Raw genomic sequence first — 15,166 nt, forward strand, 5'->3', positions numbered from 1 at the left:
CCGAGTTTCTAAGAATGTTGTACTGTCTCCTAGGCTCATTTAACCTTTCACACCTGCTGTGCTGCTCACCTAATGCCCATGTAGGACTGTGGAAAACCTTGCTAGAACTTCTAGTCTTGAAGGATGAGCTGAAAGTTAAGGAAAGTTCTTCTTAACTAATAGCAATGCAGGTGCTATACTATTACTATACTTAAGTGGCAATTAATAGCTTGAGTCAACAGCAGATCTTGGTCTGCCTCATGCTTGGATTCATCCCTACCTGATTTCATCTTATACCTCCTAAAGTGCCAGCTGTGTTTGGGCTTTTGCTCTTCAGAGAGCTTTGGAGCTCGGTTTGAAAGCACTCCTGGCACCATACATAATTTTGAAAAGATAAAGTTGTCAGAGGGTCTGAGAACTGATATAACCTGGGAGAGACACTGCATGATACCCAGCCCTAGTCATGCACTCCAGCTCATTACAGAGGGCTCAGATCAAGTACCCTAGCACAGAGATGAATAAGTGATTTTTTGTAAGCCATTTACTACAGAAATACAATTTTTAAAAAACACTGAATATAAGCCACACATTTGACCTTCCCCTAATGAACCCATTTTTCTGACATTATGTTTATGATGCACTCAGAAATTAAGCTGTCGAGTGTCTGCTGGGGTGTTCTGGCAGCTAATTCCTTCTTGTGGCTTTGTAGGTCTGGGACAATGTGCTATACTGTTTAACAGCCCAGTACAGGATGAACACACTGATGCTGGCTGTGGTTTGGTTTACAATGGCCTTAAGGTAAGGAAGGAACTTCTTTATATTTTTTGGGAGACTAAAGGGCTATTCAGAGTCTGAATAGTTATTTACACATGTAAATAAACTATTACAAAATTAATCCTGGTCTTATATTAAAGAGTCTTTGTGAACTAAGCCTTGCTCTCCTACAGATATTGATCAATCTGATTGCTTTATATGAGGTAAAAGGTGCTTTGAACAAACCAGGACTTGAAAAGTTGTCAGTAGCACAGTAATGTATTGTCTCTCTCACTTTTAGATCTTTCATTTGAACTTGTCCACACACACACAAAAATAGACACAATCCTACCAGATTCTCAGCTATTCCTTAGTCTAAATCAAAACCACTTGGGCAAGCCTAAATCTAAACTACAGGTAAATTTTGTCTAATTCTCACCTGAACAGCACACTTGCAGAAATCAGCCAAATTTGTTTCTGTTCTGCTAATCTCTTGGGCAGCAAAGTTAGCACATTTCTTTATTCCCTGGCCAAGGGGAACTGAAATGAGTGGTCCTGCTTCAAGTGAAGGGGAAAGGACCAACATGCTTCTGCGATCAGCAGGGTGCTTAGACTGCAGAAACATTTTGCTCAGTCCTGTGTCAGTAGTGAGCAAGAATTTGTGTCAGACATGCATTCACATTTGGAGTTTAACAAGTTTACAAGTTGTGAAGCAGATCTTGGGAAGAATCTTGTATCCCTGATGTGTCTCCCAATCCTGCTCCAGTTACTATGGCCTTATTGTCTGGTTCCCTGACATGATCCGGTATCTCCAAGACGAGGCATATGAATCACGAGTGAAGATCTTTGATGAGGAAGAAGTGTCCCATTTCACCTTTAATTTCACCCTGGAAAACCAGATCCATAGAAATGGGGAATACAGGAACGACAAGTAAGTGAACAGAATTTGCTTTGATGTATTCAAACAGAAATAAATTCCTAGAAATCCTTTCTTTCTTTTCCATTTTCCACCAACTCGAACCTCTCTGTTGTTCTTTTGGACACTCAATCTAAATTTCTCAAATCCCAAAGGCAGTTTTTGACAGACAAAATATCATTTTAATCCCATTTTTCCGCATACTCTGCCTCAGTCACTGACTTCTTCAGAACCCAAGGGGTGCCTGTGAGGAGTCCTGGTTCCAGCAACCCTGTGTTGGGATCACCTGGCTGTGCTGGATGCAGAAGTGACTTCTTTTTCCTTTGCCCACACTGACATCTACTGGGCTTGGGTAGCCACTGGTAATGAAATTGCTCTGCTGCTGTATTTCCAACATAAAAAGCTCTTTCTCTTGAAGTCCTCAGTATGAATTACCCCAGTCTCCATCCTGCAGCCCATGCTGTGCCATTAAAGCCTTGAGAGGCCATATGATGGCCATACTGAGGTGCTTCTCCCACTGCAGTCACTATCTCCCCAGTGATGAGTGTGTCACTTTCTCTTTTAGTATTTCACTCAGTGAATTTGCTCCAGCAGAACATCATTGCTTTCCTTCCTTTTTTTCTCCTATTTGTTCTGAACTTGGTGTTTTTTCTTCTGTATTCATCCTGGATCCCAATCACTCTGTGTTCCACAGCAATGTAAACCCTAAGCATTCCATTACTACTTTTCAAAATTCCAATAAAAAGGAAAAATACCCCCATGTAATTTCTGTGGAGATCTCATCGCCCCAGGTAGACCTAACAGGATGATGCTCCAGCTGCCTTGCACCATGTGGGGAGGTCCCAGTGGATATTCAGCGTTACACAAAACACTCACAGTTTTACTCTTCACAGCTGAAACCACATCTCATTGCCCAGCCAGGTTGTTCCAGTCCCCTCAGAAACTATTTGTCTCCATTTCCTTTTTATATATTTGATAGACTTTGGTGGGACACCCCAACGTGTGTCCTCATGTCCTTCCATAGACCTTCCCTGCAGCAAGGAGCTGTGCTTGATGATGCAAACCTAGCCCCACAGTTCCTGTTCCCCAAAAGAAAGTGGTGAGAAGTGGGTGTTGGTCAAATTTAGGGATTGGGGACATTTTTCTCATGCCTAGAGGAGGTGCTGAATTTTCACTAATTTCATTGAGAATTAAGGATCCTCAGCACCTTAAGACATAAAACTCTGATGTAAATCACTATTCTCCTGACTTGGCCCTCTCCATTTCAAATACCCAAAACCTGATCAAGCTAAACTCCAGTAATGCCCAGACCTTATCTCAGTATGGTTTACAGCTGTGTTTTCCTTCCAGCCCTTGGCTGTGAGCTAAAACTCCAGGGATCACCAGGCCATTGCTATCTAACTCTTTTAAATTTGGGTGTTAAGAAAGCAACCTGCAGGGGGAAAAAAGGCTTTGAACAGCCTTTGGGACTAAATACATCACAGGCAAATACATCACGGAGCAAATGCAGAACAGCTTAAGTTTTGCTGTAACCTGCGAGACCCTCTACATGGAGCAAGACACTGGAATAGTCTTCTTGTGGTATTTTGTGCATTAATAATTTCTGTTAGTAGGCTCAGTCAAGAAGCCCTGCAGTGCTCATTTAAAGGTGTAAACAACCATCATGTCACACTGTGTTAAAAGGGCTCAAGTCAATTAAGCTGCAGAGTATATGTTAGAAGGTTTTTTTTATCTGGTGACAGTCATGGTCTCTTTAACTAGAGCAATAATGCTTGTTCTTAATAGCTCCTTACATCTTCTAAACATGCCTGTGCATTACCTAATACATCTTCTCCGTGTCCCTGCAAAATCTCACAGGTAAATCAATATTGTGTCATCCTTCAGGCAGCCAGGTCACACATGTCACGCTTCCCATCAGAGGAGAAATCAATCACCTGACACAGTTTATTATTTTTAGTGAAATCTGTTTTCATTACATGATAAGCAATAAACCTCGAACAGAGATGGTTACAAGCAGAACTCAGATAATCTCCCCACTCTCTCCAGAAACCCCACTGCGTTTTCACTTAAAAAATCACTTTGAGTTTAAACAACTGTCAGAAACCTTTCACCAAATGGCTCAATAGGCTCCTGATAATGTCTGGTTTTATTTATGATGGAGGAGGGGGGAGAATAAGGAAGGCAGCAAGGTCAGCTCACGAAGGAAATGCCCTGCATTGAGTGAAATTCTGTCTTCTTCAGACAGACTAGGACTGAACACGAGAGGATTTGTGTTGCCTCAGCTTTAGAAGCTCATTTTCTTAGATATGATTATTTTAAGGAATAGAAAAACTGCCAAAATCCTAAAATATCTATGTCTCTTAAAAAAACCCAAACCTTTTCAAACCCTTTTCTCTACTAAAACACAGAAGGAGTTGGAGGAGAAGCTATCCATTCAAACAACACCTTTTCTGTAAATGACCCCAGAAATTGCCATTAGTACTCTGTGTCTTGAAACAGCCACTGCACCCTACACAGTGTAGAAAATATCTTAAAGCACAGTGAAGTTCTCTTTCCTGCCCCACAGATTTATTGGCATGAAATTCAAGGAAGTGAGATTTGAGGATTCATTATTTGAGGATTGCTACTTTGAAGATGTGAGATCCAGTGAGACCTTCTTTGAAAACTGCACCGTCATCTCTACTGTCTTTTATAACACTGGTAATGGGATTCCTGCTATGGTTTCATCTCCGTAACTAGGAACTATTTTATCAGAAAACTGTTCTGTTAGAACTACTTTATCTACTTTCTGGGAGAAAGGATGGTAGGGATCTGTGTGTTTGAGCACGTGCTGGGTAATGAAAGTGTTGCTGGAGAAAAAGAGGGTGATGCATTTGGAAGGAGACCTCAGGTTGCTCCATCAGTGGTTTTAACCCCATGGCTTCTGATGTCTCTGGGTGCTGTGTGGGAAATGCAAAATTCTGTGCTCAGGCCCTGACAGGTTAAAGTAATGGCAAAATTCTCAGCACTTTACAGCTCTACCAAGTAAAATTGGCGTAAAATATAATTTCAAGCCACTGGTGGTTGAAGATCATAAGCAGTAAAATAGTCACTAATTTATGCCGAAAAAGCTTTTAATTTCTACTCTAATAAAGAACAAAGTATAATGCTACGAAAATCAAAGCCTGCATTACCCTGTCCTTGTGGCATGGGGATGATACCAGTCCAGGTGGCTCCACAAATAAAAGAAGTGTATGAGATTGCACCCACCAGGAGCCACGGACTCAGCTAGAGTTGGCCACTCTAATAAATTTCCACTGAAATAAATACTCCCTGGCCATTTCCATTGGATGAGAAACTCCTCTTGGGCCTTTGGTTTGGTTAGATCCTGGCTGCTCCTGCTGCTGTGAACACAAATTCATCAACTGCAGGCTCATCAACAGCACATTCATGAAGGAGAAGGAAGGCTGCCACATTGACTTTGAGGAGGACAATGATTTTCTCATCTACCTGGTCAGCTTCCTGGGCAGCCTGTCCGTGCTGCCAGGCAACATCATCTCTGCATTGCTCATGGACAAAATCGGGAGGATAAAGATGATCGGTGAGTGGGGCCACCAGGTGATGGGGCAGGACGTGGTGGGAGTACAGCCCTGCAAAGAGCCCTGGTCGGTGTGAAGGGCTCACTGTGCCTGCACACTGGCATGGCTCTGGTGGGAATGAGTCATCCCCCTAACAAAAGGAGCAGAAGGATAAAGACTAGAGGGTGAGGCAGGTGATCTACTCCATGTCGTGGGCGAGTGACCTACTCCCTGCCTCCTCACGCAGCTTTTCCGTGTGTCTGTAACATCCTTTTTTTTTTATTATTCTGCCTTTTGTGTCAAATCCTGCATGTTTTTCCAGTGTTCAACACATCAGGGTCAGAGCTAAAAAACGACCTCTTGGTACTGTTGCTGCTGAAGTCCAAGGCCTCTGTATAAATAAATGAACATTTTGCTTGTAGCAATGAATATTCACAGAGGTTATTTGATGTGGCAGCTTGACAGCACAGGAGTTCCCTCTTTTGGTTTTTTATCTGATTTTCAAATGATTGCACAAACAGCTTCAGAGACCATATGGTAAGTTAACTGACCACATCACAGCCAAGGAAAGTGCCACCCTTTAGCACCATGAGAATGAGTTATCACCTTATCAGCTTTATGAATACTTCGGGAATTTCTGGTGTTGGTGCCTCCAGCGTTCAGACCTTGCTCTCCAGGTACTATGGGAATCATGCCCTGAGGGACAGTCAAAGGAATTTGATAAAATCAGGATCGATGAATCGATCTCTTGAGCTCACCTCTCTCTCTTCTGAGAATAGAAGGAAGGTTTAGCTCAGCCTCACCTTCAGACTGGATAAAGTAGAGCAAGATGACCCCACTGATGTGTCAGGAATGTAAACTGAGGGAAAATGAGCATTCAGGTGGTGAATTTGGAAAAGACTCAAACAAACCAGAGGGTCTGTGGGAAATAAATTAGGGGAAGATGAATGAGAATCAGATTGTCCATCCTGCAAACATGTCAGCATTTCAGCATTTTCATCTGGAATTGAGATGACAGCTGGAGCCCTGAATGCTTATTTCTCCTGCAAAATGAAGAGTACAGGACAAAAATTACTAACGACATGCTGAAATGTTTCACTATGGAATTTCCAATTGAAAGAGCCTTCTGGCGTCCCACCTGTATCACTCTGTTGAACATATTATTTCTGGTCAGCTTAACAGGAGCACTGAATTTCTCTTTTGTGTTATGTGCCTCGCTGGGGCTTCAGTTCATTTTTATCACATCCTGCCAAACCTTCTCTTGTACAAAACAGCAGATCTCTTGGTGCCCTCACTGTGACCAAAGCTGGGCTGTGCTTTTGCAGCAGGGAGAATATCATCCAGACTACACTGTGGGGATGTAGTTTGGCCTTGTACCATGGAGGAGAAGTGGACACGGAGTCCTGCACAGCAGCTTTTTATACTCACGCCACTGCAGTGGCAAGATGCAACATCATGTCCAAAGTAAAGCATTTTAGTTCCACTTCAGCATCCAAATTATTTTGGATGGTACCAAATTGACTCCAAAAACACCAGAGTTTGCTTTTCTGGCAATAAATGGAGGTATTTCAGTGATAACAGAACATTCTGGTGAAAAATAGTTTGATTTTTCACAAATTTCAGCTTTCAGATGAAAACTCCCAATGGAGCAGAAAGCAGTGATGTAGCTATTAATATTTCTGAATCTGAACTGTGCCTAACTGAGCATGAATGCTCTCACTTTCTCCCTCGGTGATGTTCATAAAATAATGGCTCCTGTGCAAATGTGCCATGAAATCTAATGATGTTCTTATAATTAAAAGAGACCTCAAGTGCTTCATACAAGTGACTGTAAATTATCCTAATTGGGACTACAAATGTGTCAAGTGACTTCAATAAGATATGAAATGCACAAGCTTATGACTTGACACTCAAGTTGAAAAACCTTCACAATGATGCTTCCTCCTCATTGACTTTCATGTTTACTTGCCTCTTCTCTTCTTGGGTCCATCTGGAAGTCTGAGATGCTGGAAATTTGCCTGGAAACGCCTGTCTTCACAGTCTTTGTAGAGCAGGACTATCAGCAAGATCAGGTGGTTGAGAACATTTTCAGGCTGGTTTCCAGCATCAGAGAATGACAGATAGTCAACATCAAGGTGTTTTCGGATTCTCGCAGATTTAATTCTTATTGGGATGAAATGCCATCACTTGAAAGCCATTTTAACAACAAATGTGTTTGCTCAGCTGTGGACAGGGGAAGCTGATGCCAGGGTTTCTGTTGGTTTCTGCCCACAGGCGGCTCGATGCTGATCTCCGCCGTGTGCTGCTTCTTCCTGTTCTTCGGGAACAGCGAGTCGGCGATGATCGGCTGGCAGTGCCTCTTCTGCGGGGCCAGCATCGCCGCCTGGAACGCCCTGGATGTCATCACCGTGGAGCTCTACCCCACAGACAAAAGGTGCTCAGAATATTTCTCTTCTCAGTCTCACCCTCTGACTTTGTCTTCTTAGCTCCCGATGGAAAAAGCTGCCCTAGAGACGTGTAGGTGGGGGAGCTATATATTTTTATTTATTTTATTTTCACCAGTCCTTCAGGGCTGTGTAATCCTGGATCAGCACAGACATTTGCAAGCATAATTCTGCATGCATGGCAGATTGAACACATGGATCACATGGACATATGGAAATTATGGGCTGATAAATCAAAGAATCATAGAATTGTGATCTCACAGAACGGTTTGGGTTGGAAAGGACATTAAGGATCAGCTAGTTCTAAACCTCATGCCATTTGCAGGGACATCAAATGAGAATGTACTCTCTCATTTCCATGGATGTGCATGGAAGTCAGGCCTTTCACACTGAATCCCCCAGCCTCTCACCATGGCTCATCACTGGGACAGCCTTCCCCTCCAAAACCTGGAGACAACCATGTGCACTGAGTGATTTGGGACATAGGGAAGCACAGGAGACTTTGGGACAATGTCCTGAAGATTAAACCTTTCCTTACAACATCATTTTAAGCCCCTTTTTGCCTTTTTCAGACTGTTGTGGGAAGCCAGAAAGGAAGGAGAGGGACTGTGCATTGAAAGCAGTGTGCTTTTAGCTTCTGGGTGAAACATGATTTAGAGGAGAGCTGTGGTTGTGTCTCTGGTGACAACCCACTCGAGGCAGCCCTTGGAAGGGCTTTGAGGAGATTTTGTCCTGCTGTCTTTGGGGAGGGCAAAGGCAGACAGAGTGGGCCATTCTAGGGCTAGGGAGAAGGTGAGATGAAAAGGAGAAAGGAGTACTCACAGACATTCTCCTCATTCACACAGACACGCAAAACAGTTGCATCTATTTATCTATGTATTTATTCTGCCCAGTTTTACTTGCTAGAAGCATAGCCTGGGTGACATAAGAGCATTCACAAAATTACCCATCCAAACCTTCTGTAGTTGTTCCAGAACCTCCCTCCTAACAATTGCTTTCTGCTTTCCTCTCCACAGGGCAACAGCCTTTGGCATCCTCAATGGGCTTTGCAAGTTTGGTGCCATTCTGGGGAACTCCATCTTTTCCTCCTTTGTAGGGATAACCAAGGTGGTTCCCATCCTTCTGGCCTCCTCCGCTCTGGTTGGAGGTGGCCTGCTCGCTTTGCGCCTGCCAGAGACTCGAGAACAAGTCCTGATGTGAGCAACACAGGCCAGGGGGCTTGGGGTGGGGGGCAGATGTAGAAGAAGAACAAAAAAGAGCCATGTCTGAAACACCCAAATGTTCATTCTATACTGTTCTGTCAACACCTCAAAGAGAGACGGCAGAGGAAAAGAAGAACCCGCAGGGATATAAACAAAACCACCGTGTCTGACCCTTTTACAACCACGACTGGTGCATGCAGCCCCCACACACCTCTTGCAGAGCTTGGGTTCCACTCTGCCTACGCTGGGAGCCCCCATCCCTGTCCGTCCCACTGCAAGGACACCAGATGCAGGCAGTGGCTCTGTGCACGTGTGTGCCCACGTGGCTGTGACACGGGGGGACAGACCCTGAGCCCTCCTGCCTTTGCCCAGCTGGGAGACCCTGCCCTTCCTGCCCAGCACTCCTTGGCCATCCACATCAGCTGTGCTCAGACACGCAGAGCACCCAGGGGGAGGCAGGTAACAAACCAGCTGTAAGTGAGCTCCAGCAATAGGGGTGAGAGTTGCAGATGTGGCCAGCGGCCTCAGCTGTCTTTTTCGGATTACCACTCCAACCTCCTGGAAGAGTGAGAGTCCTGATTTCTCGAGGATTTGAGGGTGGGTGCTCAGCTCTCTGAGAAGACTCAGAGCTTCAAACCCTTTACTGTCTTCATTTGGGCACAGGGAATCATTAGGCACCTTCTTGCTGTGGAAGAGAAATATCTAAATAATTATATATATATGTATATGTATTTACTCCTACTTGCAAACGTACATAAACCCATTGAAGTGATCAGCTATTAAAATTTAGGATTTTTAATTACTACACCCTTAAGAGGATTTTAAGAGTGACACTTAAAACAAATCCCACTAGTTCAAGATTATCAGGAGTAATGACCAACTTAGTGACACTTTACATCAAGATACCAAATATTTAAATGTGTTAGTGGCTGGGAATATATATTTCTATAATGATTAAGAGGGATTTTTTCCTACAACTTTCACAGATGAGAAATTGATATGATATTGGAGCATTCCACAAACCAAATGTGTACATACTATCCAGTGTAAATAGGGGATTTTTCCTAATACCTAGAGTATGGTAGCTGTGAATTTACCAGCATTTTAGCCATATTATTTGAAGAATACGATGCTTGATTTTCTAATATACTTGGGTCTCATTGAAACACTGTAAGCACAGTTACTTAAAGCCATTTAACTTGTTACACAGGGAATGCACACAGCAAGCTTTCACTGTACAGAACATTAAATTCCCCATTAAGTGGCACAGTTTAGTTTGATATCCTGTGGAGAATATTTCTGAAATTTGTGTGCTCTTTTTATCATACGAGTTAAGTCCTGTTGCACCTAGAGGCAAAGTGAGTTGTGTATTTTGGGGTGTGTTTTCTTGGGAAACCAGAATGAAAAGCAACCTGTTCAATAACACACCAGTGGTCACAATGGATGTGATAATACTAATTATATCCTTTCAACAAGCTCAGCAATAGACCAGAATTGATCTGAAACCATCACACAGTACAGGGAATTTGTCAAAACAGGATATTTCGTGACATAAAAGGTTATTTTGTATTTTTGCTGACGATCTTCTCATTTACCTTTTGTTGTATCTTCTTTCTTGGTTTTGATTTTTGCTTTTTCGGTGTTTTTTTGTTTGTTTTTTTAAGAAAACCAAATAAGGCTAGGCTGAAATCCTGCAGGACTGATGTCTCACACCTCTGCCTTGGCTGCACAGGGACAGTCCCTTGTGCTCAGGCTGGCTGGCCCCAGGGCCAGCCCAGGCTGCAGCTGTGGGAGTCAGCGTGGTGCTGCTGCAGGGGCAGCTGAAGGACACACAGCGGGGTTAGATCACAAGCAGCAAATCCTTGCCAGTGAGGCAAAAGCCTCTAATGAGCATCACTTTTATCATTGTGTCAATCATGGATAAACACTCATGGATCAGCTAGGCTACAACGGACTCTTTGGGATTTTTGACCTTTATTCTGAGGTTTATGAAATTGATAAAGTCACAAGCTGCTGTAATAATCGAGCTTATTATATCTCATTTCTTCATTTTATGGGTATCTTAGGGCTTTTTTTCTATTATTAATTTGATTTATTTGTCTTCAAAACAGCAAGGTTCCTTCTCTAAGGTAGGGGTGAATGTAATTATGTCCTTTGGCAGCAGTTCACAGCTTCCGTTCAGAATCACAGCCCAGAATGTGGTTTTTTTTCTCTAAGAATATCTGGTCCTTTTGCATGATGAGGAGCAGTTTAAATATGTATTTTAGCACAAAAGATCACCATGACCTTTAGGTTTCATTCATTCTGTTGGGCTGTTTGCCAATTACCACATTGCCACTGGGCAGGGAGGCGAAATTTTGTTTCATTTTCTGGACTATTCACTTGTGCTGCTCTGAGGAGCCAGAACCTATTTGTTTGAATATTTATTTTGCATAGCATTCTTATTTACATATCACCCAGTGCTCACAGCAAACCTGGTTATTTGTGCTCTCCATTGACATTTTGCAATGACATTAATGACATTTATTTTGCAAAACTTCCCTGTTAATTTTCAGAGAAGGAAGAAACTGAACTCTCGAGGAGATAGAAATGGCAATGTAATATTAGGAAGTATTATCCAATCTTAGAAACCTTTCTTCCTTACAGAACAGCTCGTTCACAGGCTGCTAAACCTCACCTCACAGAATAGCTGGGACAAGGTAAAGAGCAATAGGATCTCATTGTCAATGTCACCTGGAAATTCTTTTCACCCCTAAATCCATGGGTCAGTCACTTGAGAGCTAAGGGATATTGCACATTTTGGGACAAGGATCCTTCCCCTGGCTTGACCAGAGAGTTTGTGACCTAACAGGAGAGAGCAAACATACCACAGCTGGCATATGAGAGCCTGAGATAAAGGGCAGCAATGAGCAGAGAAGGAAGAAAGGAAAAGTTATGGAGAACTCACATCACCTAGCTGAGATGCCTAGGACTGGATTGAATGGATTCCCATTATTCTCAGCTGAAAGGTAGAGGCAATGCATAGGACCTGTGCTGAGCTGAAGATGACTTGCCCTGGATAGCCCTGCTTCTTCAGGGACAGAGAGATCCAGGGCAACAGCTCCAGCTCAGGCACTGCCTTTGTGACACCTGGGCTGATGTTTCCCACCCGGTTCAGTGGGGACAGGCTTAGTCAATATTCCCAATGTGTTTGTTTGTTGTCCTTGCCATGGTGTAAATCAGCGTAGGTGTCACACTGCTGCTCTCCAGAGCAAAACAGCTGCTGGGTGCAGACCCCTCTGCATTGGCTGTGGCTTGATTTGGGCTCAGCTTCAAGCCTTGGCCACCTGTTAGGCTGAGCCTCAGCCACAGATCCTTGAGCCCCAATCAGGGGAAGATTTCTCTGATAGTTCAGCTTAATTTCTGCTGTAAAAGCAGCATTGCCCCCGCTGTGCAAGGCCCAGCATTTCTCCTCCCTCACTTCCCCTGCCCACATCTGCCACAGTGAACTGTCTCTGTCTTGGATACACTGGACCATCCACGGAGAAAACTGCTGACCATAGGTCCCCTGATGATCTCTGCACAGCACTATTTCCACGGATTCATGAACTTCACTGCAACAGGGACACAGACAAGACAGGGGACTTGCCTTAAATCCCAAAGATCTCTTCTAGAGGACAGCTGGATCCCCTCACGCATGTGTGGCACACCAGTGCAGCCACTTAGCCAGAGACATTGTGGCATGGGAAAGGTGGGGCTAGGGAACCCAAACTGGCCTGCTGTGACTTTGTGTCTTTGGCTCTACAGCACTGTAATGGGGGGAGTCCACTGCTGAATTTCTGAGCATGCAGACACAGACATTTATAGGAACACCAAGCGCTGTTGATACAATTATTAAAGACCAGTGGTATTACAGTAAGAGTTCTGCCTCCTTATATTCCCTGTTAAATCAACAGGTTGTTGTAAAGTGATTTATTTACTCCAGTTGTGCAGGACAGCTCCTGTTACTGCCTTTGGCTCTGCTATGTCTTAGTGGTGGTGGCTGCAGCTTGTGCTGCGTGGGGTAATCCCCTCCTTGCCCATAGGAACATCGTTCTTTGAAATTCCTTGAAATGCTATGGGACTTACAAATGGTGGGATATGGATCTTTTGGACTATGAACAGGGTCAGTCTTGGAAAACCCACATCCAGTGTCAGAGGTTCTGCACACTGGGCAGTGCTCAGGCATCCTGATGTCCTTCAGTGATACTGGAGAGGCACTGAGGGATGTTCCCTGAGCCTGGGAATGCTCCAGCCCCAAGGCTGGGTCCACACATGGGCATAGAGCAGGACTGCATGGAGCTGAGCTTTCTGCAGATGTCCAGGTCCCTTCCAGGTCCTGCTTTGAGACCTCCAACAGCAGAGTACACACTGATGCTCTTAAGGAGGCCCTAGGTCCATTTATACTCCCTGCTTTCGTCCTTTGACTTTCCAAAGGACACACAAAACCTGAGAGAGTATTTTTAGGTTTATGTAGATTTGAACCCTATGCATTTTATTTTGCATTAAGTTTCTCCCTCAGTTTCTCACCATTATATTAGCAAATGCTGCTTTTAGGAAGAATCAAGCCTGGGAACTGTGAAGGAAACAAAATGAAATAAATTTCTTTGCTGTATGTGATGCTAGTGCTGTATAAACGTACACACCCTGCAAGTCCCACTGTAAATAACACCTGGTGTCGTGCTTTAATGGAAAGTTTCATTTAGATGTTCTGTCGACTCTGTGTGTGAAATAGCCAATTCCAGTCCCTTGGTTCCTTTTCTTCATTTAAAACCTTCTTTTTTTTTATTATTTGATCTGTGTCTGGTTGTGACTGGAAATTGCAGCTGTTCCAATGGACTTTGTTCTCTCTGTTACATTAAAAGGCTGGAAGAAAAAGAATGGCTCTTGTAGTGTTTGTGTTTAATGTACATTTTGAGCCTTTTTACAAGGGCTGTACTGGGTAACTTTGTACCCTGACACTGTGGGGGCTTTCTCTGATATTTGCTACTTGTTCATCCTTCCTCTCTCAAAAAATCCCAACTCAATTAAGTCTCCCTTCTATCACAATCCTTTCACACCGTGGACTTCCAAACACAGGACATGAGAAAATCTTTACCCTTAAAAATTTTCTGGTCGTAGGAAGCATGAAAAAATCTTTAAATGCTGTGCAAGACCAAAAAGCTAAACTCTGCTTTGTGACAAGAATACGTCCCCAAAAAAGCACTGATTTTGAGGCTTGGCACACCATTTGACCACAGCATAGTCCCTTCTTGGATATATTTCTAAGGATGTGAGCTCTTTCTTTTTTATTTGCAGCTCTCTGTATGTATCTAACTGTCCAGGCCATGCTTTCAGAGCAATGATACTGACAGCAGCAACTGCATGGGAGAAGAGCTCATGGCACAAGCAGTGGAGGCTGGCTGCCAGACTGTGGGGTTTAAGCATGAATTTCTTTATGTATAACATAAAATGCAGTGATCCCACTTGTCCTAGACCCACTGAAGGGTTTAGATTTGAGTCAACTCTGGCTTGTTAAGAAATTTAAGTGCTGAAAAGTTGTTGGGTAAGTAAGTGATTAGTCTTCTCACCACATCCACTGCAACATGCTAAAGGTAATATTAAAGTGAGAGATAAAGAGCCAGAGAGATTGGAAATGTAGTAAAGAAACCATAAAGGTACTTCCATCATCAGGGGACTAAATCAGCATTTTCCCTCAGCTCAGGTTCAGCTGAGTCCCATAGGAGCTGTCTGAGCTGGGGTCCCCCTGGGTGAACCAGAGGCAGCAGCAGTTTGGGATTGGTAAGGACTGGTCTCAGGTGTGAATCAGTAAGGACTGGTCTCAGATGGGAGCTGGTAAGGATTGGTCTCAGGTGGGAGCTGCCAGCTGGGAATTTTGCAGTGCTCATGTCCAGCTGCAGAGAGCAGAGCTATGGAGCCACCCTTCTGTGAGTTCTGCCTGTAGGAAAACGTGCATCAGCAAACACCATCAGAAAGCATTTTCTACAAAGTGAGTTTTTAGATAAAGGTCAGAGATTTGCACTGAAAGCCTTGGAGGTGCTTTCAAGTTGTCCTCACTCCAGGCTATTTGACATTCTGCATAAGGCTGAAGTCTCAGTAAGCAGAAAAATCCCATATTTGAATGTTCAAACAGGGTTGCTGATAAAAACAGTGCATAAAAACCCCTGACTAATTTTAAAGTAGGACGCAGGGAATTTAAAAACAGGATTATGTGACACGGCTGCCTGAGATCACATAGGATGGACTGACTGGTAAGAAAACCTTTGAAAATCTGTGTTCCTGTTTTTCCATATTGAT

At 43.6% G+C, this 15,166-nt stretch overlaps 1 protein-coding gene across 3 annotated transcripts in view; it reads left to right on the plus strand.

Annotated features, from left to right (window-relative positions):
* The window catches only part of SV2B (synaptic vesicle glycoprotein 2B), a 65,338-nt gene extending 51,588 nt beyond the window's left edge, over positions 1 to 13,750 (plus strand). For all 3 annotated transcript variants that reach the window (XM_017742695.1, XM_008640103.2, XM_017742696.1), the window contains exons 8-13: positions 689 to 777; positions 1,499 to 1,663; positions 4,215 to 4,348; positions 5,013 to 5,228; positions 7,480 to 7,639; positions 8,666 to 13,750. In XM_017742695.1, coding sequence (XP_017598184.1) covers positions 689 to 777; positions 1,499 to 1,663; positions 4,215 to 4,348; positions 5,013 to 5,228; positions 7,480 to 7,639; positions 8,666 to 8,849 — 948 coding nt within the window. In that variant the 3' untranslated portion in view covers positions 8,850 to 13,750. The remainder of the gene's footprint in view (positions 1 to 688; positions 778 to 1,498; positions 1,664 to 4,214; positions 4,349 to 5,012; positions 5,229 to 7,479; positions 7,640 to 8,665) is intronic.
* Positions 13,751 to 15,166: the final 1,416 nt, after the last annotated feature.

The sequence above is a fragment of the Corvus brachyrhynchos genome, unplaced genomic scaffold (assembly GCF_000691975.1).
Source record: "Corvus brachyrhynchos isolate BGI_N302 unplaced genomic scaffold, ASM69197v1 scaffold97, whole genome shotgun sequence".
Lineage (NCBI taxonomy): Eukaryota > Metazoa > Chordata > Aves > Passeriformes > Corvidae > Corvus > Corvus brachyrhynchos.